Source organism: Semicossyphus pulcher, unplaced genomic scaffold (genome assembly GCF_022749685.1).
Source record: "Semicossyphus pulcher isolate SPU_LCO1_2020_fin unplaced genomic scaffold, fSemPul1.0.p SCAF_11, whole genome shotgun sequence".
Lineage (NCBI taxonomy): Eukaryota > Metazoa > Chordata > Actinopteri > Labriformes > Labridae > Semicossyphus > Semicossyphus pulcher.
Window position 1 is genome coordinate 7,295,066 of NW_027211615.1, and position 24,090 is coordinate 7,319,155.

General features: G+C 41.0%; 1 protein-coding gene across 1 annotated transcript in view; it reads right to left on the bottom strand.

The window, feature by feature from the left end:
• Window positions 1-24,090, bottom strand: part of lama2 (laminin, alpha 2) — a 197,083-nt gene that overhangs the window by 74,212 nt on the left and 98,781 nt on the right. The window contains exons 26-35 of the mRNA XM_069657561.1: window positions 22,754-22,885; window positions 21,943-22,047; window positions 18,217-18,360; window positions 11,290-11,466; window positions 11,012-11,197; window positions 10,647-10,765; window positions 9,642-9,759; window positions 7,182-7,334; window positions 1,103-1,227; window positions 101-187 (exon numbers count right to left, since the gene is read on the bottom strand). Of these exons, the coding sequence (XP_069513662.1) occupies window positions 101-187; window positions 1,103-1,227; window positions 7,182-7,334; window positions 9,642-9,759; window positions 10,647-10,765; window positions 11,012-11,197; window positions 11,290-11,466; window positions 18,217-18,360; window positions 21,943-22,047; window positions 22,754-22,885 (1,346 nt within the window). The remainder of the gene's footprint in view (window positions 1-100; window positions 188-1,102; window positions 1,228-7,181; window positions 7,335-9,641; window positions 9,760-10,646; window positions 10,766-11,011; window positions 11,198-11,289; window positions 11,467-18,216; window positions 18,361-21,942; window positions 22,048-22,753; window positions 22,886-24,090) is intronic.

Consider the following 24,090-nt stretch of genomic DNA (forward strand, 5'->3'; position numbering starts at 1 on the left):
CATGGGGCGCCTGCTCCACTAACTGAACCAAACCAGCGCCCTGGTTTTCATGCTTTTATTAGTTATAGAAAATTTTTGATTTCCAGTGTGCATGTCTCACCTCTCACAGTGTTTGCCCTCATATCCCTCAGGACAGGCGGTACATCTGTAGTCATCGTATCCCTCCGCTACACAAGTTGGACTGAAACTAGACGAAGAAAAAGAAAAACTTAACAGAACATTAAGATCTTACGGTCACATTAACCGACCGATATAGGATTTTTGAGAGTGATATTGGTACTGAAATTAAAGGGTAAAAATCACCAATATGGCTGCCGATTGAGAGTATTTTTGAGCATGAATGAAAACATTTTCAATAACAATTGTTAACTGATTTTAAACCATTTTGGCTTTACAAAGGTTCTCAAAAGGCTGCTTTCTTAAACAGTAAACTTAATTAGTATATTTATATAAGAATATTTAACACTATTAAACATCGTCACCAATTCGGACAACCGTCTCCTCTACAGTGATGCTCTGCTACATGTGCTGCAGACAGTTCTTAGTACCCCAACCAGTGTTTTCTGCGTGATATGTTCTGTTAAATAGTTGTCATACCGCTGCACACCGAAAAACATACGTAAAGATGAGGACATATCAGGAGAGACACATATCGGCTTGGTAATATAGGCAAACTAATATATCGGTCGTGCTCTAGAATGTACAGTACATATGTTATAGAGCTTGACATACAACTACCACACATGATTTGACATCTGTTTTATTTCCTCTGATGTGATGTCTCCTTCTAATAATCTTTTTTATCATATTTTATTGCTTTTATTCTTTTATCTTTTTGTAGTGCCTTTCCTAGGTCTACCCGTCTTATCGCTGTTATTGTTTTTATTTGCATTTCTTCTTGTTGACCTCATGCGTTGTCATTGTGCTCTTGCTACTCTGTGTTCGGCCTGGCTGTTGTCTAATTCTTCTGTTATCTTCCTGAGCTCCTGTTTTAACTTTGTCTGTCAAAGCACTTTGTAAACATCTGTTTTTAAAGGCCCTATATAAATGAAGTTATTATTTATTTTTACATAGAAGAGACGAATAAACAGAAAAAGTTTACTTGTTCTCTGGGTTGGTGAGGGGGCAGGCGCAGGGTTTGCAGTCGTCATGGAAACCTCGGACCACGCCGTAGAATCCCGGAGCGCAGCGTTCACACCGATCCCCCTCGGTGTTGTCTTGACAGTTCTGCCCACACAAAACACACACACACACATGAAACTAATGCCACTACACTAACTTCCATTCATTCTCTAACCCAAGCATGCCACCCTGATGATCACCCTGATGTGTAGGTGTTAAATTTCCCATCATCCTCCAGCCTACATGAACTCTTGTTGTTTTCGTGTGTGTGTGTGTGTGTGGTTGGTTTTAAATACAGAATTTGATTCTTGCAGCTGTAACACAAATACTAAAAAAACAAAAACTTGCTGCTTATCCAGAAAGCTTTTCATCTTTAAAAAAGGCAAACTAATTTTCTAATTAAAATAACAGCAGTTAAGCTACACTTTTATCTGCATGTTGTATTTAAATTTTGCCACTGGCACAATGAAACCGAGACATTTGAATGGTTTATAGGCATCTGTGGAATACAATTAATTTATTCCACTTCATGTAAGAGTTAAGCATATTTCAGATCCTCCAAATATGAGAGGAAATTAGTCAAACTCTTACGCTGTGTACAATCCTTTGTATGCGTCTACTTGCCGACAATGAGTAATTGAAAAGACGACAGACAGGGTCGGCCATCATCCTCTCCTTGATTGCTGAAAAAACAGCATTGAGGAGGCTTGTTTTTTTGACGAGTGAGATAATTATTCTGACACCGTTTGTTGATTTACACAGACAATTAGAAGAGTGTAAAGAAAAGAGTTGCATGCTGCTGTTATTACCCGCTGTCAGTTTGCTGGACTGTTTTGCATTAAAGGAGCACGTTGGATCACTTCGAAGGGGCTACATTTTCATGTTTAAATCTTTTCAAAGGAGTCTCCCATTTTCCCTCAAGATTTATAGTTAAAGTGCTAATCTTGAAGATCTCAGTTTCGTTCTCTTTGGCGGCACCTATGGTGATTAATGGTAATTGCGGGAGCACACTTCCAAGATATCCATACAGTGTTGCATGTCTGACGTCCACGGTTGGCTCCGGTTGTAACTCTTGATTTTCCTGGCTGACGGTCGCTTTCCTTTTCAGACTGTTTGCCTTCATCTGAGCGTCGAGTTTGTTTCTTTTTCTTTGGATTTCCACTTATTTTTGAAGTTGTATCTGTAGTCATCCATCTTTTCTTTGTGTGTTCAGCCATAGTAGATTACTGTTTACTCGCAACACTTGCAGAGAGCGGAAAAGCAGCCGCTTAGCTCCGCCTACCCTCTCTGGCAGACCAACCACTGCTGGGTGATGGAAAACGCGTCACTAACTGGGCGCCGCTTGTGATTTTTTCCATGAAAGTCACCACAGACACCCAGTCTATAATACTGCAAATGCAAAGGCTCTCATCAGTGGGCCATAGGCTCAATCACCGTTGTGTTACCTCATTCGACAGTGACTTAACAGACAAAACAGTCATCAGAAGATTGATTGAGAAGTTACTGTCTCTACATGCAAACACATTTCAAACACCAGACTGTTACTGGGAAATACCCAGTGTGATCGCAGCTGCTTCTGCACTGCCGAGCATCTCTGTCGGAGCAGCGGGGGAAGTCATTACTCATTTCTTCTCACCACCCACAGTTTCTCCCATTCTAGGGCCTTCACACATACACAGACATATCCAGCCTGGACTACTTTAGATAGGAAATGTAGCCATACACACACACAGTAATGAATGGTTTATGGAGCCCAGTCCCACTCCTGCATGATGAGGTGCTGGGAGAGCGTGCAGAGCACAAGAGGCCAGCTAGCTGTTAGCTGACAGGTGCGATCTCACACGTCAAAAAGTTTAATAAGCTCCCTTTCTCAAGAGCACGGCATCTAAAATACTCATTTACTTTGCAGGTATTCACTCAGCTGTTGTTATAAGGGTATCCACGAGGGTGCAGTGACAAACAGAGCCATAAATCTGGAGCTGTTTGTGTTTATTTTCAGCTTATTTTTGGCTTTGCTTATTATTCAGCAGCACACACACACACTATATCTATTCATACTTGTGTTCTGACAGTTAATACGCTGGAATACAGGGTAAATATAAATATACAGTATGTCTCCATGGTATGTACACACTGTATAGACAAAGACACACACATATATATTATAAACTGTACACAAACATGCAGCTCTCTGCACTTCATACCCCCGGGGTTTTTATCTTATGTGGTCGCCTTGTTTGTTGAAAATGGGAACTTCAATCAGTGCAACAGGAAGTTGCCTCCTAACGAGGCTAGTCGTTTCCATTAACTTCCTGTGTTCCTCGTTACTGCTAATTACCACAGAAACAAACTCGTTTAGCATTTTCAATTTAGCCCGCTCGGTTAGAAAATGCTAATGACGCCTGTTATGGAGAGTGAGATGGAAATGGGCGAGGGGAAAAATGGCTGGAAGGCAGAGAGAGAGAGGGAGGGAGAAATCAAACACAAGAGAGGAGGGAGGGGAGATGTAAAAAAGAGGGAAACAAATTGGCAACACTAGAGAAAATTAAGGAGAGGTGGGAAAGAAAGAGGAGGTTGAAAACACAGACTGGGGTGAAAACCTGGGGGGGAAAACAGAAAGGTTGGAGGACTGTAGGATGTAGGAAATAAATAAAAAAGGAGATGAGGCAAATAGCGGAATATTAATCAAATGAATTAGGGACCAGCAACTCCTGTCGCGTGTTCTAGAACATTTGAGAATTTAAGGCTGATTACAGCCAACATTTTTCTATCATGACGTCATCAGTGCTTATTTGATTCAACCATACACGACTTAAATTGCTCAGGAAATGTTATGCATCAGATCGTTATTTTTACTTGCAAAATAAGACTTTTTAAAAGTTTTTTGATTAAAGCAAAGAACAAAATGTTCCAATGAGCTTGTGAAAGTAACATGGTTCCATTTTAGATTAAATGGGCTGCAGCCTTCGAAGGAGGCCGTCTACGGAGGATGCGCCGCTCGTAGCCTGCGTAGGCTGCTAAAGTCAAGCTGAAATGAGACAGTCTGCTCTACGGAGTATTTTCTGTTTGCGTCAGCAGCTGTTCCCGCCCTTACCCTTGCGTCACCAAACGCTGCTCCTGTCGCCTAGCAACAGGTAGTAGCAATCTGTTGTTGATTGTTACTTTTTACTACTGTTTGCTGCTTGTATAACTGTTGTATAAAAGCAATATCACACTCGAGGTCGTGCTGTTGTATCTCCCTCTTGCTTGCTGATCCTTTTAGTTGTCCTGTTTGTACGCTCTTGAGCCAATCAAACACCAAATCCAGCACTCCACAAAAAGTTGACTGATGTTTTATAACTCTGCTCTCCAAGAAGAAAGGAAATAGTGCTGTTATAATAATATGAAAGAAGGTGAATCTTCCATTAAAAAAAAGTAGCAAACTGGATAAAAAAAGATTTTTCTGAAAATGCTCTAAGAAAACGCAGCTGCTGTCATGTTTCAGGGTTTGTTTACAAGTTTTACATTATTAAGTTACTGAGTTTTTTCACTTCAGTGGTGTTCTAACAGCTACATAATGAAATGGCTCCTCATCAGCTGTCCACAATGAGTCTCAGTTGATGGATTTCTCTGTTGGCCACACAATTATTCCCAAACAGTGGTTATTCTCTCAGTCTGCCGGGGTTCTTACAGATCAAATGTGAGTGATTTCCTCTGGGCAGCATGTCACCGACTGCTCCCCGAGGCCAAAGTGTTCAGATGGGGACTCGCTTAGTGCAGAGCTGACCAGACTGTGAGAAGGCTGGAAGTGACTAACGGCTAACAACTGGCATGTGCAGATTTATCTCACAAAGCCACCAGCTGGATTTACTAAGGACTTGCAGGCAAACACACGTTATCAAGAAAAACATGAGGGTTGAACATTTCTCTCTTGTGAGGCTCTGGCATTTTTTTTCATCCTTGAACTAAATAAATGAAAAAAGACTGAAAACGACAGGAGCTTCCTTCTGAGCAGGTAGAAAATCAACATGCAAGAATTTAATTATAATGTTGTGATCAGCGGCCATCTTTCTCAGACGTTATGCTCAGGAGGTGAAGCCCAAATGCTGTTATTACACTACCAGTCAAAAGTTTGGACACATTTTCTCATAAAAGTGAATGGGAAAGTGTGTCCAAACTTTTGACTGGTAGTGTATGTCAAACTGCTAGCTTCCAGGTAAGTTGTTGTTGTAAGTTGTATAGATTTAGGTTATCTGACCAATTGTTATCATTTCACTTCATATATTTTGATCAGCAACTGAAAAGACAGAGAACAGTGACAATATGGACGGAAATCTGGACATATTTTAAGTTAAAACAACATCAGTGATCAACTGTTAGCTATATCAGACATGCTAGCATTCAGCCGCTTACTAGCTATTGCTGTTAGCTAGGAAATGGCTGAAAGTTTTGATAATGCAACACAATACAATACGTGTTAATTCCTTGCTAATGTAATGTTTGCTAGGAAGATGTTTAATGCTAACATTAGCCGTTACGGTACACGGCACACTGTAAAGCCGTCTAAAAGCAGTCTTAATAAAAGAAGTAAGTTAACTCAATCCTCAAAGAAATTTGACGTAACTCATCCCAAGAACTAGCAGTAACTCAAAAATGATAATTGTGGTACTTACTCAATTTGAGTGATAGTAATTTTTGGAACACTTGAAGTTGCAGTAACTGATTACAGTTAGTTACATTAACTTATTTAGTCTAAGAAGTGCGGTAGCTAGCGGTAGCTGGCAGCCTACGTTAACGTGAATTGTTGTAAGGGTGGCGGCTGCAATGGTGTCTTGACGTTGAAAAAAAAGATACAATTTCTCATAAAAATAATAATATAAAATATTAGCAGCAATTAAATCCAATGTGATGAGGGGTGTCTTATTTGTCCACGTGAGTGTTAACATCTGACATTGATTTGAGGACACTGGGTCACATGACAAGGAAGCTATTGAAAAAAAAAAAAGTTTCTATAAATGGATGAAAAAAATATATTAAAAATGTGTCTTATACACCGAACTTTACAGTATTTGTTTTGAGTTAAAGAAAATTAAAAGGTTTAAGGTAATCAGTTTCCTCTATTGAAATGAGTAGAGACAGGAGAGCTTTAAGTTGAGATAAACTAGTTAACTAAGTTAATTGTTGAAGTTAAAAATTTTCATTTTAGGTTCAGTACACTAAATGGAATGGGTACTTAATTTATTTAATTTACCTTAACAGTAAATAAGAGAGTTAGTTTCCTAATGGTTTGAGTTGAACTACGTGATCAGGTCTTACAGTGTACTTAGGGACATTAAGAGCTCACATCTTTAAAAAAGTACAGCTTACTCAAACAACGCATGTTCATCTAAACACAGTCATTTCACCTGACTCGACACAGTTAAGTTCTTTTACTTACTTTTCCCAAGGTACTGGTTTTGTAGTAAGTAGTGTTAGAATTAACAGTGTAGTTAGCATGTTATCAAATGTACTGTTTTTCTTTTAAATATGGCCCGTTGTTCCTCCAGATGTCCAATACTAATTGTCTTTCAAGTTGCTAATGAATTGTGAATCTGTAAAATGATAATGATTGTCAGACACTCTACATTCATTCGACTGAAAACCTTAAAAACAGCAGTTCAACATTTTAGCATTTGAGCTTTCCGCCACTGTGTGAATACGGTGAGATGCTAATGCTTACCTGAAACTGTTGAACACGTTTTGTGTAAGGATCAGATTTCTTTGTCGTAATTATGCACCTTTGGATAAGATCACCTTCTCCCCTCTTTCTAAAAGTAGGGATGTAGCTTTGGGTCACATCCAGGGGAGAGGAAATTACACGAAATATGAATAAGCCTGGGGTCGTTAATTATTGCAGGGCTAATTACACTACCTGACATTCCTCCCCGACACACACATACACACACTTTATCCTCTGTCTCTCTCTCTCTCTCACCTCGCTCGTTTCTCCAGAAGCTACCTGGCATATGGCTGTATGAGGATCTCCAGTGGCAGCTCGCACACACACACACACGCACATACACACAGGCACGCTCATTTACCTGGCATATGGATGTCTCAGGGTCACAGGTGGAAGAGTGCCCACTGCACTGGCACTGAACACAGCTGCCCATGCCGACAGGGGTGGGCACGCTGGACGCTGGAGCAGATGCCAGGGAGCCGGCGCGAAGTCGGTAGAAGCCTGCTGCACACTCCTGCACAGAGAGACAGGCAGACAGACAGACAGAGAGGCAGACAGGAAGCGAGAGACGTAAAAAGAGGGGAAGTAGAAAAGGTGAAAAACAAAAATGCAAGATGCAGTTCTGATTGCATTTGTTCCCACAGAAATCCCTTAAGATGCATTATACTAAAATACACACAAATACACTAAACACACTCTCTAGAGAACTACACATACAGACCCACATAAATATCCCTAACTGTTATTACTCTGGGCAACTGTTGACCACTCTCTTTCTCACAAGCGTACACACAATTAAGAGTTATTCCCTTCAGTAACTTCTGAGCACACGCACACGCGCACACACACCCCAACATACCGGCTCAGAGCACACACACTAACATGCATACACGCACACACACACACACACACACACACACTGAAATGCAAGGTAACTCTCTCTGCCTCTCTCTCCTGTTCAGTAATAATTAATGGAGTCCATTTAAAGAGCCATCTGTTCCCTCTGCTAGCGCTAAACGCCCGTTTAAAAATACTTTATTAACAACGACGGCAGCTACAAATAGAATGGCCATCTGTCAGCCAAGGCCTCTACGACCTAAACATTTCAAGTTTAGCTACCGTTTGCTTTTTGGCTTCTACTTGGCTCTTTTTCAACAGTATCTGTAGCTTCTAAATTTTGTGAACGGCTAATTTTTCCAGCAATATAAATGGCTGTTTCAAAGAACTCCAAGTAGCAGGCGACAAAGTGAAACAGAGGTTGAAAAATGTAGTTAAAAGTTTGCTGGCAACTCGTGTATTCCTTTGAGATTAGCACAATAATACCTAAATGACTCTCAGGCGCCGCCATCCAGAGGAATTGCTCAGAACTGTTGCCTCTGTGTATCATAAGCTGTCTCCTCAAAATCCTCATTAAACTAAAGATTGAGTCACTGCTATATGCTTTCAGTGGCTTAAGAGAAGGAGCTGGACGCAGCCGAAAGTCAATTGCTTTGACAAAATCACAGCTGAGTGGAAGAGACGCTCAGCGAAGCTTAATCCTAACTAAGCAAAGCGGAAAAAAAACCAACAGGAGAGTCTGAAAGGCGATGAAGAGTCTTAAAACTCTGAAGTAAATGTAAATTGGAAACTTGTGAGATACTATTGAAAGCAGAGTCTGTGACCTCCATGTTTACATTCTCAGTCTGTGTGTGAAGGCTGTAGACAGCAAAGCTCTGAGCGCTTGAGGAGAGTTCAGCTCTCACTGTAATTAAGTCTGTAAAGTTTGATCCAAGATGTAGGTTTGGAATTCACCTTATTCACATGGTAGCCATTTTTCTTTTACATTAAGCTCCAGAAAGAAGGCTCAGTTGCTATAGTGATGTCGTACTGCTGTTCTACATGTGCAAATTGCATAAATGAACAAAATCTATCAAGTAGTCACATTCTCACCTTTTTGGAGAGAGAAAATTGAAACAATGACAACAATAACTAATGTTAGCATTCAGCCACTACCTAGCTAACATCACTGTTTGACAGTGTTACATGACAGGATTGAAAAGGCACCAATTCCTAGCCAACTGTTAGATAGCTAACATCACTGTTTGATAGTAACAGGATAGAATAGAAAAGGCACCAATTCTTAGCAAACTGTTAGCTAGCCAGCTGTGATGTTAGCTAGCTTACATCACTGTTTGGTTGTGTAACATAATAGGATAGGCAAGTCAGCAAATCCAAGATAACTGTTAACTAACAAGCTAATTAACTTTTAGCTAGCTTAAATCACTGTTTGATATTATAACAAATTTATAAAAAAGGCACCAATTAAGCAAATGGTTAGCCAGCTAGCTGTAATGTTAGCTAGGAATTGGTTGAATGCTAATGTTAGCATTTGTGACAAAGCTGTCAGTGGCTAATGGGTTATCAAATATGTTGGTTAAACTTGTAATATTGTCTGATTAGCCTACAGATTTTCAGTATCTATTGTCTTTTCAGTTGCTGATCAATCAAGAAGAAGTAACATGACAACCATTTGTCAGATTCTCCTATGTTGTGAAATTTTCAGCCTGGAACACAGCAGTAGTAACTTTAGTAAGTATTTGAGCCCCCCATCCTGAGTGCGACTTCAGAGGAACATGGCCTTAATGTGAATATTGTGAATTGTGTCAATACTGTTTCTTTTGGTCACTCAAATGTTTACAAGTACTACAATTGACTTATATATAACATTAATATTCACTTGCAATATTTTGATCGCTCTGGTTGTAGCTCCTAGTTTCTTCTTATACATCTTGACATGTACGCACTCGTGCGTGTGCGTGCATGTCATGTCTCATGCACCCACCTCACAGGAAAGTCCGGAGTAGCCGATGGGACAATCACACTTCTCTATCTGATGTGCTGTCTCACTGTCTTTGGTCGGTCTGCCTTCCTCGGCCACTGTTAGACTGAGTTCTGAAATACTGGGAGAGAGAAAAACAATCATCGGATCAATTAATACAATAAAGTAGTTGGATTATAACTTCTAAATCATGGACTGTATGTAAGAGTGGACGTAGCTACTGTGACGCTACCCTTTATTTGTGGACTATGGTTTGAAACCTTGGTTTACGCGTCACAATCTTTTTTTTTTTCAGCTAGAAATGTCCATATTAGGATAAGAGGGAGGATACCATTGGAAACCCTGTATACTCAGGTCAGGCCGCCATTGTAGCAACTGCAGGTCAGCCACACGTAAATATTAACCGTTGTTTTAGACTATTTAACTCTTAAAGGGACCATCATTTACAAAATTAACATCATGCTGTATTGAAGAAAACTAGCAATTGAGACAATACATGTATTAGAAAATGTCTACAGAGGCAATAAATGAAGTGAGAAGTAGGGTCTTTTCCCCATGGACTTCTATACAATTGAAGTAGCCACTTGCTGGCCAGTGGAAAATGTGATTATTAGAATGCATTGGCCTCACTTTTCACACCAGGAGGCTACGTCCACATCTTTTATACAGCCTACATTTACAACTGTTTTCTTTTGTGTTTCTAGTAGTGCTGCTTTCTTATATTATTTGGTAATTGTGATATTACGATACTTGCCATACTTTGCCATATCACAGAGAATAAACATGTCTAATTGGACATATCATCTGGGATATCCAGAGGAGACTGATGCTTATTTGCAGCAGGTTGTATTATTTCTATTATGGAAATGGCTTTCTGCGGAGGCTTTGTCCCACAGGTTATCCTTTATTCAGCTATCAAATTGCTTATTTTAATAGTGGACCACACTGTGCAGAGGTGCATGCCACTGTGTGCAGTGTGTAAGTGTGTGCGGTGTGTGTGCGTTTTACCGGCTTTGTCTCATCAAGTTGCCGTGCGATGCCTTAATTAGGATGTAGTCCACATAGAACAAAACATCCATGAAGTCCTCTCGAGTCATGGACCGGCCATCTGCATACTTCCACTCATGCTGTACACACAGAGAGAGAGAGAGAGACACACACACACTTAATACACTGACAAATCAATTTTACCACTGCAGTCTATTACTGATGTAATAGACTCTGTTTGTATTGACCGGCACAGCTCGTAAATCTATATCCTGTTACAGTCTATTACTTTGTAGACTGTATTTAATGGAAGACATTATTTCTTACACTCAAATATCTCTTCTATTATTCTTTATACTACACTTTTATCCAGAGCCTTACTGCACCTCTGTCATGTCGATCTCGTGGCGGGTGAGCTGACCAATCTGCAGTCCTGGTATGTGGCGTGTGATCACAATGTTGCGGTTAGGACCACCTTTGATGATGACCTGAGGCTCATATGAGGAAGGACCAGTTTCCTCTCTAGCCTCGAAGTACACTGCATACTTTAACTGACCGCCATAGGCTGTGATCTAAAGAAACATGAAGATCGTCAGAAGTTAAAAGTTAGTGTAAAAAACAGACACTCAAAACTATATATTTAACAGTGAGGTGTTTTTCCTACCATAGAGCCCCTGAACTGCTCGGGCAGCCTCCAGTAGTACGGCTCAGAGAGCGTGGAGGTGACCAGCTCAGTGTGAGCGAGGATCTCGGGGTGCTGGAAGCTCACTCCTCTCCTCGTCTCCACAGTGTTAGATTTGTCCACCAGGGGGAGCACCGTCTGCTCTTGCTTTAGCGTTAACTGGGACACACAACAATGATGACAACATTAATGAGATGCTGTCCTTGAAGATTGAACCCTGATTGAACTACTTTTCGTTGAGGTTACAAGAATCCACTGGAACCTGTTCATACTGTGGATATCATGCTTCCTATACAATTGAGTGTAATACCTGATAATACCTGGAGCTATTATAGGTTTAAGTGGTGTTTAAAGGCTAATGTGAGGACACACTTTTTTAAATTTGCATGGTGGGTCATTATGATTGAGAAATGACAGATTCTGTTTATTGTGTTTTCAGTATTTCACCATGTAGTACTTGACACAAGCTGAGCGAGACGCGCATACATGCGTGGGTAAAACAGCAGAATCAGTCACGCAGTTTGCTCCTCTCCTCACCTCCTAATGACGCCGACTCAAACACTGTTTCACCCTCACCGTTATTTGACTTTGGCAGCCATCGATTTCAAATGCTTTGCTCTCACAGAAAATTTCAGTATCTTTGTTTTTATGTCCTTGGTGTCTTGTGTTATGTGCGGGCTCTGAGGATTGTTGAATATCCTAACTAATGAGGATGGGTCCATGCGGCTCTCGCAGCTGGCCGAATGAAAGAAGCTTTTATGCAAACATTTGATCGGTTTGATGCCGTCTTTTGTCCGAATACTGAAGCCGCAATGTTTTGCTCTTCAGCTGAATCTGACGGCACGTAATAGCATTCCTGTTGCTGAAGTCACGAAATCTGTAGTTTAGGCAAACACCTTTACACCCTCAGCTTTAGTCGAGCCATATCTGAACTGTTTAATGTATGATTTTTCAATGTACATAACACTGATAATAAGGTATAAAGAGGAAAAACAATATGCTTTTTTGTAGAAAATACAGCACATGCAGGATTTTTATGTCTGCTTTTAATGGTGTTAGTTTCATAAGACGGTGTTTTACGATTTTTACTTTAATGTCATAATTCTCATCATGACTTGAAACTGGCTCCGTCCGTCACTCCATCAGAAATTGTCCACATATGATTTACATAGCAGAGACAGTGTGGAGGAAATCTGACCTGTTCTTTCTCATTCTTCTGTTTCCCACTTTATGTGTTGATATTTCAATACAGCTTGAATAATCTCAGGTTTATTATTGACTGTGGGTTGTGGCTGGATTTAAATATAAGTTCATCTCCTCCGGTCTGGATCTCTTCCTCTGTCTGTCGCTGAAGTCCGGCTGTGTTGATGTGTTGATATTGGGTGAATAATATCTGAGGCATTATGGAGAGGGGCTTTTTGATCAAGTGGTTTGAATCACAAATCTATGAAGTCATTACAGCTGTGATAATAGAGATGAGGTCACATATGGAAAACGAAATTGCTAATTTCTGTATCAACTATTACAAAACATTTATTTAACATCAAAACATTTACTTAATGAAGCTCCTGGAGCTGATTTACCGTTTGCATATGTTTGATACAACTATGAAATCAGATAAGTTGCAGGAACAAAAAAGTGACCAAAAGGCTTAAAGACCCCCTCCAGTGAAAATCCAGTGTTTAACCTTGTAAACATCTCCATGTGGTGTTCTTCATGTGCTACAAGACATATCAGGGACAACATCAGCAGTCATCTCCATGGCTGGGCCTGTCTGCTTTTAAACTGCAGTGTACCAAGGACAGGCTGAACAACACGTTTTCAGATTGGCAGGTTTGAGACGTCACAAACCTAAGGAGCCAATCCCGTTAATGGACGGGGTGACGCTATGCATATCATTATGTGTAACCTATGGCAACCACTTCGGCGATGCGTGAGCCAGCTGTAACCGTCAATGTTATTCTTGCAAACTCACTACTGACTACTAACGTTAAAGTTACTACTACTAATGACTACATTTCAAGCTAGCTAAGTTTCAACCAGTTGCCACTAAACGATGGCAGAGAAGTGTTTTGGTTTAGCGGTGGAGGGGGCGGTTTGAAATTTGCATAGTGGGCGGGGACTATAAATATTGAGGAGTTTTTAATGAGGGAGAAGAGAGGAGATGCCTTGGGAGGATTTTTACAAGGTAATTAAACGTATTTTACAGAAAAAACATATCAGAGACAATTTTTTATTTCAAGCTGAGCATTTTATATTTCTTAAAACATGACTGGAGCTGGGCTTTAAGATGTTTCAGCGGGGAAAAAAACAAGTTTGAAATGTTCAATAAGTAGTTTAAATCTGCAGAGAGCGGTGTCTCAACGTTACCAATAGAGCCAGAAGTCTTTTCTGACTCTATTTTCAATATTAAAACAAGGCGTGCACCTCTGGTTTCATCTTATTTGAGCCAAAAATGACACCTCAAAACAACTGATATTACAACATACACCAAATATTAAATTCCACACATGGGTGAGTATTACCTACTTACCTACTTGTATAGCCACATTTTGTCAGCACACACGAGGAACAGACAGCTAGCTAATTGTGAGGAGATTTTCACAGAATTTTAGTCTCTGAGATCATGTGACGGTACAACCTCAACTAAAACTAAAATAACAGAACAAACAGTCTTGAGTGCTATTTGTTCTCTGGTCACTTCCTTATATGGTCATGGTGAAGCAAACTATTTAGACATCTAGTCACGGAAGGAAACGTGTCAGAAAAGAAGTAACGCATTACCTACAGGTGTTTGTGTAAAGAATGTACATGCATGTATAAAAGTGCATGTATTCTGCCAGGAGCATGTCTTGTTGTCTGATTGATGTGTCTACTCTAAAGTGTAATGTTGCTTTCCTGTCGTCAGTCTCCTGATTTCTGTTGTTTGCTGTTTGTTTCCAGAAATGACCACGACCGATCAGATTTGCACACCCTACCTTTAACACCTTCACGAGAGAGACTGCAAACTATTAAACTGTGTAATTGCCTTGTTTTGATGCCATGAAAACTATTTCTAATAGCATTGGAAAATGATGTAACAAAACTATTCTCATTAGGAATGAGAAAACCTTGTACAGTTGGCAGCAAGGTTTGTCTTATTGTGTACAGACTGAGAAATGATGACTTACTTATTCACTTACACTGTAGGAGTACATTCATATAGTCCTTTATTATTCAGGTATTCCAGGTATGTATGGAAAGCAATCTATATCGCAACTGAATTCAATTCATAAAGAATTTCTTTTACTGTGAGGTCATTTCAACACATAACCTTGCTGATTGTGTCTCTCTAACCGGCCTTAATAATCTAGAGAGAGATGAATGTTTGTTATCCTCATACATGGCAGGAGTTCTATATAAAGAAGTACAGTGCTTGTGCAAAGTTTTGCACCTGGTGTGTGTGTGGGGGGGGGGGAGGTTGGCAGCACAAATTTCATAACATATGAGGGGACTTCAGGAAGTTAAGAGTTCATGTACTATATTTACTAGGCTAGATAGATAGTTATTTTCATTTCACTTCACCTTTGTTTTTTAATTTAAATTCAGTTATTTCCACAGCTCAGCACCCTACAGCTGTGTCTCAATCCACGGGCTGCAGCCTTCAAAGGAGGCGGTCCACAGAGGATGCTCCATTCAGAGCCTGCCCAGATCGTTAAACCCGAACTGAAATGAGACGGTCTTGTCGACCCTTGCGTCACCAAATGCCGCTCCTAGCAACATGTAGCTAGCGGGCTAACTAGCTAGCATAACTAAGCGTAAGTTAACCAATTATTCTAAAGATAATTTGTTTCAAGGGCCCTTTCGTTTTCTTAAACATGTGTAAAGTTGGCTATTCGACTGAGTTGAAACCAAAAACATTTTCAAGTGTATTCCTCGGCTGTTTAAAAGTCTGCCATTTCATTTGAATTGCCGAGCAATGCATCTCGGGAAATGGTGGGCCGTGAAGGATGCACCCAATGGATCATTCGCGGCCGGGGAAACGGAGGCCGCATTTGTCAGCCGCATCTGAAGGAGCCTTCAAAATGGGACAGCCTTCGACGCGCTTCTGTGACAAATACGGCCTTCGAAGGCTGCGGCCGCTGGATTGGGACACAGCTTATGACTGTTTATAGTTGCATTAATTAAAGTGGTAGAAGATCTCAGTTCTGTTCTCTTTGGCGGCACCTATGGTGATAAACGGTAATTGCGGGAGCACACTTCCCAGATATCCAGACAGTGCTGCATGTGTGACGTCCACGGTTGGCTCCGGTTGTAACTCTTGATTTTCCTCGCTGACGGTCGCTTTCCTTTTCAGACTGTTTGCCTTCATCTGAGCGTCGAGTTTGTTTCTTTTTCTTTGGATTTTCACTTATTGTTGAAGTTGTATCTGTAGTCATCCATCTTTTCTTTGTTTGTTCAGCCATAGTAGATTACTGTTTACTCGTAACACTTGCAGAGAGCGGAAAAGCAGCCGCTTAGCACCGCCTACCCTCTCTGGTAGACCAACCCCTGCTGGGTGATGGAAAACGCGTCACTAACTGGCAGTTATTTAAATGAAAATCTTTGAGATTATCACTTTAACGAATCAGTTAATAACTTATAAAATACTTCAATTCTCTGCAGCAAATCTGTTATTTACCAGGAGTGTCCTCTGGAAGGTATTTTTTCCAGATCTTATCAGTGTTTTCATCTTATCTCTATCCCTTCTGTATAGATTTTATTGTATTATATAAGTGCAAATATTCACAGACGTATTTAGTACAATAACACACACACACACAGTCCTCACTTTAGAGATAGGAAACTACGAAAAGGGCTGTGTGTGTGTGCGCGTGTGTCCCCCTCCCCTAACCTCTATGTAATCCAGTGTAGTGCGAGTTTGTGAATGTATGTTTGTGTATGTGTGAATGCATGTGTGCCCTGTATAGTGTGTGTATGGTGTCGAGATACGGCGTGTGTGAGTGTGTGTGTCCCACTCCACTCAGTGTAATCTCACGACTCAGTGGTTCAGAGAAAATCTCCCTCTTTCCAATAAACTCTCCATTTTTTCCGTCTCTCTCTGTCTCTCTCTCTCTCTCTGTCCAGCTCTCTCTCTCTCTCTGTCAACAATAAGTGAAGTGAATGTTTGTCGTTCAAATGAAGCCTCTCGCCACACTCCATCAGAAACTTTATCGCAGAAGGCTACCGTTTCTGAGATGGGGGGCCATTATTAAAAAGAGGCTGCCGCTCGACAATCGATGGCTAACTTGCTGTCTGACTGTCTGATGGTGTCTGATACGTGGAAATACTCTCACTCTGTTTTGGTGCCAACAATATCCACATTCATTTATGCATGTTTAAGCATCATATCTAATCGAGGCTAGCTGGGAAGTTGTCCAAGTTTCACAACAGTTGAGGCAAATAAACAGCAGGCTTCCACACCCTTCTACAACAACTCTGCTGTCTTTGCTCGAGATCTAAGGCTGCAAACAATCTAACTCTTAAGTGAAATTTCATCCATTAACTTACTTAAACTAGCCTCTAATTATCCATGTATGGTGATTAATAGAGAGCACAATGCTGGCGTAATGCAGAGCCAGATGTATGCAGCCAGGTTTCAGATGTGTTGTCTCAGCAAAGGAAGCTGGCAAAGACAGAGTGAAGAGCAAGTTTAGCTTACAGACACTACTGCTGAGATCCAAGGATAACACATGAGAGGTAAGAGAGAACCAAAGTTAGAGAGGATACAGACCAGAAATCTCATTTAAAATGATTGGTGATATCATCCATCATTTAATCCACCATTAATATTTGTGGAGTCTCAATTAAGTTGATTTTAGTGCGCAACAGAAACCAAATCCTCCTTGAACATCTAAAATGTTACTGTTGTTTAAAAATTAAACAGATCCATTTTCATTGATGCCAATGTGGCCAACATTTATAAACCTTGTGAGGCTTTTCCACACAGCACTGATTTACTCTACTTGTACTTTAAATACTCCTTTCCCGCCAAAATTAGCATGTTGACGCAGGTTTTTCAGACCCAGGAAGACCTGCTAATAAATGCCAGTGGAGCATACTCCTTTCTTTCCTGCTGCGTCACCGTCTGACGTCACAAACGCGCCGCTAACAGGGGCGAAAAACAAACTTCCCCTCTGATCAGAAGAAGCTCTCTCACCTCGCTGTCTTGCCAGTGTTGCAACATATTGCACGAAACAGAGAGCAAACTCGCCGTTCTATGTTCTTCTGTATTTACGCGACAGCGGCCGGAACTTCAATGCGCGTCAGAGATTAGCATGTCGACCTGGGTCTGAATGCTGATTGTAGCCTTTCCCACTAAACAAAAAAGCCGAGTGTTAGCAGGTTTTTTGACCAATGGGAAAGTGGCTTAACAGTACTTTCTAGAATTTGTTTCCTACTGCAGATAGTTCCTGATTAACGGAGGCGGGGTTCTCAGCTGAGCATCAGTGTAATGCCGCATGATTTGGCCGTTCGTCCCCTGTGTTTGTTTCTTCATTGCAGCACAAAGGTAAGCAGCAACTTTCCGTATCATAGTATACCCAATGAACTTTAGCTTAATACATTAAGTTACTGATTAATGTGTGTGTGCTGCATGTGTGTATTTTGGATCTTTCACGTTTGCAAAGTCGGTGCTGCAGGCCACTCAACACCAGCAACTCAATGTATAAGATCACGTACAAGCATCACGCAAGTCGCAGTTCTCTCTGAACAAGTGCTTGTTTGAAGTGTTTTAGCTTCACCCTTTATATACTATAAAAAGTCCAAGCAAATGGAGTGGAGCTGTTCTGTAATGTGCAGTTGAAATGAGGCACAGGTTTTGTTTGTGCGACATACATAAAACTCCCAAGGATTGTTCATAGTCATTCTACCATAGTCAGGTCTACTCACCCACATCCTGATGAGTCCTTGTGCCTCTGTGCAGTAGGATGTCAGTCCGTAGCAGTAACACTTGCTGCAGCCGAGCGGGTTTTGTACCGACAGCCCGAACGTGTCGGGCCTACAGCGGTCACAGTTGTCTCCTTCCACATTTACCTTCAATAACAGAGATTACACAGATTAACTTTGGTGAAGAAGAAAATATCTGTGCATGTTTGGAAAGCATCCGTTACTTTTACCAGCCAATATTAACGATGTGATACTCTGACTGTGTCACACACTATAGCTGTTAAAATACACCAAACCTACACTAGTGATGAAGTGCATTTGATGCCTGCATTGCGGTTGAAATCGGTCTCTCACTTCTCTGAATTGTTTACATTTGGGTAAATAGGCAGAGAGCTGGGATTGTGGACAGGACTGTGTATTAAGCCTTCTCTCTGTCAGCAAAACATCATCCAATTAATGTTGAGCTCTGTCAAAAAGTCCTGCAGGTTAGTGAGGAAGGACCATAAACAATGGAGGAACATAAATATATACACTGAAGAAACCTGTTAGAGACCACCAACTTTAATACTCCACATCATTAGCCCGGCTAATTCATTTGAGCAGTTAATGAACACAGGAATTATTTTCTTCCAATTAATAGTTTTTAGTATATAGTCTGATATATCTTTCAAAAATACAGCAAAAAGCTCACTTCTTAGGACTAACATAATTTTTTAAGAATGTTTTCCTTAATAAATGATAAAGATAAGATAAGAGAAAACACTTCAGCCCAAGTTACTTAAGCCATATCACACTCGAGGTTGTGATGTTGTGCTGAATATCATCAAGGCTGTGATTCAGCTGTATGCACGAGGCCACAGGCCGGGTACCACACATAATCACAGCTGTAGTAGTAAACAGTAACAATCAACAACAGATTACTTTTAGCTCCATCAACTCAACTAGCACAACTTAACTGAAACTGGACTTTTGTTGCCGAGCAACCCAAACATTCTCCTGCACTCTGTGTCGCCAGGTTACCACAGATCAGCTGTTTTTATCATGTACATTTATCTGTTTGATTTAATTGATCATGAACCAGTGAAATAAGAGTCTGCTGTGTGATTCAGAGGTACCAGCTTCATTAATGTAGACATACACGGTCTGCTGTGATGTTAATTAACAGTATTCAGAACACTGGCTGAGGCGGAGTGATACACAGACTGAAATGTCCCAGTGATGTTGTACTCTATATCAGCAGTCATGGAATGCCTCTTATCCAATCAGATGACTTGGTCACAACTAACTGTTGTGATACATAATATATGGTGCTTGTATAAAAAGACATTTGAGCCATATTTCAGTTCCTGGCATCTTGAATGTTTCCTATGGGAAATTAGAGAAAGAAGATTCTACTGAAGCCGTGATGAGATGCAGGTACAGGACATGCTTCTATAGACAGACAGAAGGACTGACAGACAGATGGGAATAACCAGCATTACAGTAGTACAGTGGAGACAGGTGACAGATTGACGGACTGTTTGAGCGACAGGCAGTCAGCCTCCTCCCTGCACGGAGAGAAGATGACACTCAGTGATCTGAAGCCTCATTACAGGCGTTGGATCAGGTGTGCGTGTGTGCATGTTGCACACAGAATGTTGTCTTAGCATGTGTCGCTGTCGATGTGGGATCATGTGATCAGGAAGTGACAGCAGAGATGAAAGGTGTCTTCAGTCCTGGAGTCACGTGTACTGAATATGTGCATGTAGTTATGAGTGTGTGTCGTGCGCTGTTAGCAAGCTATTGATGAGAGTTGTGTGATAATGTGATCAGCCTATCAAAGAGAGGATTAGAGGTGTGAAATAAATGCTTAAATGTGTCTATTAATGTGAGTATGTATGATGTCTGTACACCTTTAAATATCTGGTGATGAAGCATTTATATTAATTATTTCAATCAAAAGAGAAAATAAGAGGCATAAAAAAGGTGTAAATTCTGTATAAATGTATGCGATCATATCTTTTGTGTGTATGTGTGCGTATGCGTGATATTTTGTGTGCTTGAACGTGGAGGCCGCCACGCTGTCTCACTCAGTTCTGTGACATTTACTGAAGTAATTACACACATGCACACATATACAGACAACATACACAGATAAAGGACAGAGAAAGCATGAGCAGCAGCTTTTAAACCTGCATTGACATTTAAAAACGTAACTATCATCCTCCTGCCAGGATTCTCACCCAGAAATAACTCTGTTTTTTTCACAGTTTCAGACTTTAAGCCAACTTTCTGAAAAGTTAAAGTAATGCTGCTTGGCTGGATGTCAGTGGAGTGTTTGTGCTGTCAGTGTAATGGTAAACTAACAGCTTTACAGACTCAGGGTTAGATCACAGGATTCACAGTAAATCTGGAAATCCATGCACTGACAAGCTCAACAATTTCAGCAGAAAAGTCACATTTGTGATAGTTTGACATGTTGATTGCAGCTGTTTGGCGTCTAGGCTCCAACCTCATCACTGGCAAATGTATATTTATACATGCAGAAATTTGATGATGAGATAATATCTTAAAGAGGGGGTATCATGCTGTTTCATTTTAAGACATATATATAATGTTACAATGATGGATGTTAGACTAAACGTGGGTGAAGTTCAAATCTGTAGGTTAAAGTATTTTGGAGTAATCCCCAGGCTTCTCAGCTCAGTCTGCAGGCTGCTGTGAACGCCAGGTTTCACACTGCTTTTTCTACACGCTGCACTTTGTGACGCCACAAAGTGCAGCCTCAGCAGGCTTCGGAGAGCTGGCCAATCATGAGAATGTGGGCTTGAAGGGCGGGGTTTCTTAAAGAGACAGAGCTGACTGAGTCGTTTCAGGCAGAGGCAGTATGAGGGCCGGCACAGAGCACCAATGTGAGAAACATGAGGAGTTTTTTAAACTGTAAATTATGCTAAGCTACTCCACAGGTATCACAGAGGGAAACACGAAGCTTGATATTAGCATAATATCCCTGTAGTTGTCTTCGAGCTAAATGGGCGTGTCAACAAAGATTCATGCAGCCCGCCCACAGGCCTCAGCCAGAGGCTTCAGCTCGGTCGTGCTCCGCCTCTTTGCCCGCCTCTGGATAACCCGGCTCTGACATTTCCAATATGGCGAGCACCGGCGCAATTCGGGCTTTAAAACGCTTCTTCAGAAACCAATGGGTGACGTCACTGACACTATGTACATTATCAATACGGTGCATGGTAATAACCAGAGACTATACTGTATTTAAGTCTGTGATAATAAAGGTTCATGCTGAATGGGAGACCTGTCACTGATGTATTGAAAGTCCTACAAAGTCTTTTCAGGCAACAAGTAAATTAAAATTCTGGGGCTAAAACTGGCCTGTTTTTAATAGAATGCTTTTGTTGATTATCATTCAGCTCAGTGATTTTCAGTTTGACACAACGATGAATTTTATTATGATCACGTTTTAAATGATCAAACTTGCCCATAGGCAGCTTTAAACATTGAGCCTCCAAGCTCATTATAATTGGTGCTGTTTTCTCAATGTGACGTTCAAGTGTTGAAAGGCGTGCATGTTTTTATCAATTTGAAAATCATGCACATTTTGTATTTGCTAATAAGGCTGTAATCCAAATGTAGCTGCACTAAAAGAAAAGCAAATAAATAAAGGCCAAAATTCCTCTTTCAAACCATGTGTGAAGTTGACCAAAAGTGTGTGTGTGTGTGTGTGTGTGTGTGTACCTTGCAGCTGCACTTTCCCGTCCGATCCGCGCAGGCACACACTGCTCTCTCCAGGTCGCAGGTCTGGCTGTCCGATCCGGCGACGCTGCACGCGCACTGGGTGCACTGTGGGAAACACAGGCGCCAAACTTCTGTTATCACCAACACAACAGGCCGAGAGAGGAGCTAGCAGAGTGTGTCCCAGCTTTATGCTTCACCAAACCATTAAAATTTACTCCAAAATGAAAACGTTGCCATTATCTTGTTGCTCCAACATCAGCTGCAACATCGCTGGAGTTCAGACCAACACCAAACACCAGTTTTTTTTTTCTCATGTGACTAAAGCAGCTGAGTTCAGAGTGTTTAAAAAATGACCATGAAGTCTCTCTGAACGCTGACGTCTCTACACGATCATTCAGTTCTTTTTATTCTGTTGCGGCGCTATTCATGAAAACACTATTCACCATTTCTCCACCTTGAATACAGCTGCACAAAGAAGCAAATATCACACGTGGAATGTCATTGGGACTATTGAAGTCTAACCATAAAAGTCTGCTGCCTTCAGAAGAAATAACTGAACATTTGACGGGGATGTACATTTCAGTAAAGAAAGAAAAAAACACTGGTGTTATCTCACTTCTGGTAGAGGACGTGTGTTTCAATTATGCTCATAAATCCCATAATAGTATCAATGCTATAGCCATAAAAATATCTTCTTCTTGTTCTAGTCCAACCATCGAATCCCATCAGAGATTCTCTCCAGTCCTGCGTCTATTATCTCAATAATCCTAAAGCACACTCTATTGAAGAAGTGTTGATGTGGGTCCTTCACCTGAGGAAAGTCTCTGTATCCAATCTGACACTCGTTGCACTTCTCTCCTCTGAAGGAGTCTCGGCAGAAGCAGCAGCCTGTGTTGACGTTACACTGCTGGGTCACTGAGCCGACCACGCTGCAACCGCACTCCTACATGCACAAACACAAAGACAGGTAAATCAGTTGTTTTTCCATCAAGTAGATTTGTTTGTGTGATGTTGCCAGCTGAAGAGAGACAGAAAGTAGTGGGAGAACAGAGTGGTGGATGATGTGCAGCAAAGGGCCGAGGCCGGGAGTCGCACCTACAGCCGCTGCAATTAGGGTTGTGGCCTCTGTAAACGGGGCGCCTGCTTTACCCACTGAGCTAAACCAGCGCCCCTTCATCAACATACAACTTATACTTGCTTCCTTAATGCAGTCAACCTAGAGTGTTTACAAAGCTCACAAAGGGATATTTTCAAAGCAGTTTTATTTTATTGTAATGAGGTAAAAAAGACCAAAGCTAAAAGCTCAAACAGCATTAGTGAGCTGTAAATCAATAGAGCTGTGTCCAAACATTCACATGTAGAGTTTGTGTTACTGTCAAGAGTGAAATCACTCCGCCTGGCAGCAGAACGTTCTGACTGACAACAGTGGCTGCACAACATGGGATGAGGGCCAGACTGATATATCAGGCTGATATTATCAGGCCGATACAGGTGTATCACACCAATATGCACCGATATTAAAGATCTTTTACAGGTTATGTAATGCTGGAAACAATGCTTTTGATGATTAAGAAATGGTGTCATCACATTATTTACTCATCAATGTGTGCTCCAGCTTTACAAGACTCTGTCTGCAGCACATGTAGCATAGGATCACAGCTGAGCAGATGGTGGCCTGCACTAAAATTGGTTGACAATGTAAATAATGTTAAACATCCTTTGACAAAGTTAGTTAGCTCTGTACCTTAACATAGTAATAAAGGTGCAATAAAGGAGCACAATGCACCAATAACTCACTATAAAGGCCACCATACTGAAACATTTCCCCGTCTAAAACTGGTGTCAGTATCTGTCTCAAAGATTCTGTATCAGGTGGGCTCTACATTGGATGTATGGATGTGATATTATACTAGACAGACACTGTCTACTATCTGAGGGCTGCAGTGGCTCGGTGGTAGAGTTGGTCGTCTCTTGACCGTGATGTTGGTGGTTCGATCCCCAGCTCCCTCAGTCTACACATTTGTAATTGCTCCCAGTGGCATCGCCATCAGTGTGTGAATGGGATTAGTACTGATTAACAGTTGGGCAGCCTTTGACATCAGTGTGTGAAAAGGTGAATGTGACATGTAGTGAAAAAGCACGTTTTCA